Source organism: Bison bison, unplaced genomic scaffold, assembly GCF_000754665.1.
Source record: "Bison bison bison isolate TAMUID 2011002044 unplaced genomic scaffold, Bison_UMD1.0 scf7180017864291, whole genome shotgun sequence".
NCBI classification, from domain to species: domain Eukaryota; kingdom Metazoa; phylum Chordata; class Mammalia; order Artiodactyla; family Bovidae; genus Bison; species Bison bison.
In genome coordinates, this window is record NW_011494863.1 from 1,827,937 (window position 1) to 1,829,034 (window position 1,098).

Sequence of the window (1,098 nt, forward strand, 5' to 3'; positions counted from 1 at the left end):
TATACACTGGCGAGATCAGCACGACGCGCGCCCTGGACGAGGCGGACGCGCCGCGCCAGCGTCTGCTGGTGCTGGTGAAGGACCACGGCGAGCCGGCGCTGACGGCCACGGCCACCGTGCTGCTGTCGCTGGAGGACAGCGGCCAGGCGCCCAAGGCCTCTTCGCGGGCGTTGTCTGGTGCAGCTGGCGCAGAGACGGCGTTAGTGGATGTGAACGTGTACCTGATCATCGCCATCTGCGCGGTATCCAGCCTGTTGGTGCTCACGCTACTGCTGTACACGGCACTGCGGTGCTCGGCGCCGCCTAGCGAGGGCGCGTGTGGACCCGGGAAGCCCAGGCTGGTGTGCTCCAACGCAGTGGAGAGCTGGTCTTACTCTCAGGAGAGGCGACAGAGGGTGTGCTCTGAGGAGGGGCCGCCCAAGACCGACCTCATGGCCTTCAGTCCTAGCCTGCCTCAGGGTCCCATCTCTACGGACACAGTGAGTCTCAAAAACCTTACAGAAATTTTTCGTTATGTGCTGCTGCTGCTACTGCTAAGTCGCTTCAGTCGTGTCCGACTCTGTGCGACCCCATAGACGGCAGCCCACCAGGCTCCCCCGTCCCTGGGATTCTCCAGGCGAGAATACTGGAGTGGGTTGCCATTGCCTTCTCCAGATTTTCGTTATGTATTTAGTATTAAATATTTAATATCCTTTATCTTCTCTTTTCATTTTTAAAGTATGGCTTTATAAGTAGTTATTGTATCCTTTTAGGTATAAATTCTCTTGGTACTAATTAATTTCTCTATACTTACAGTTATGATTAAAATTTACTTTGTTGAAGACAACTGCTTTGCACTATATTGTTTATTTCAGTAACAATGCCCTTTTTATGAGGTTTAAAGGCTTGAGTTAATGAACTGGTTTTCAGTTCACCATAGAAAATGTTTCCATAATTAAATTTTTAGTGAACATTTCAATTTTCAAATTTTAATAAGTGTTATAGGAAGATACTTGTAAGATACATTCTTGGTGTTATCATTTATTGTCAAAGTCCAGTATTGTAACTACATAGAAATATTGTAACACGTCGTGTCAACTTGCTCTTTTTTCCTCCACT

At 48.5% G+C, this 1,098-nt stretch overlaps 1 protein-coding gene across 1 annotated transcript in view; it reads left to right on the top strand.

The window, feature by feature from the left end:
* The window catches only part of LOC104996357 (protocadherin alpha-5-like), a 2,847-nt gene extending 2,089 nt beyond the window's left edge, over positions 1 to 758 (top strand). Inside the window, exons 2-3 of the mRNA XM_010850616.1 lie at positions 1 to 479; positions 753 to 758. Coding sequence (XP_010848918.1) covers positions 1 to 479; positions 753 to 758 — 485 coding nt within the window. The remainder of the gene's footprint in view (positions 480 to 752) is intronic.
* Positions 759 to 1,098: the final 340 nt, after the last annotated feature.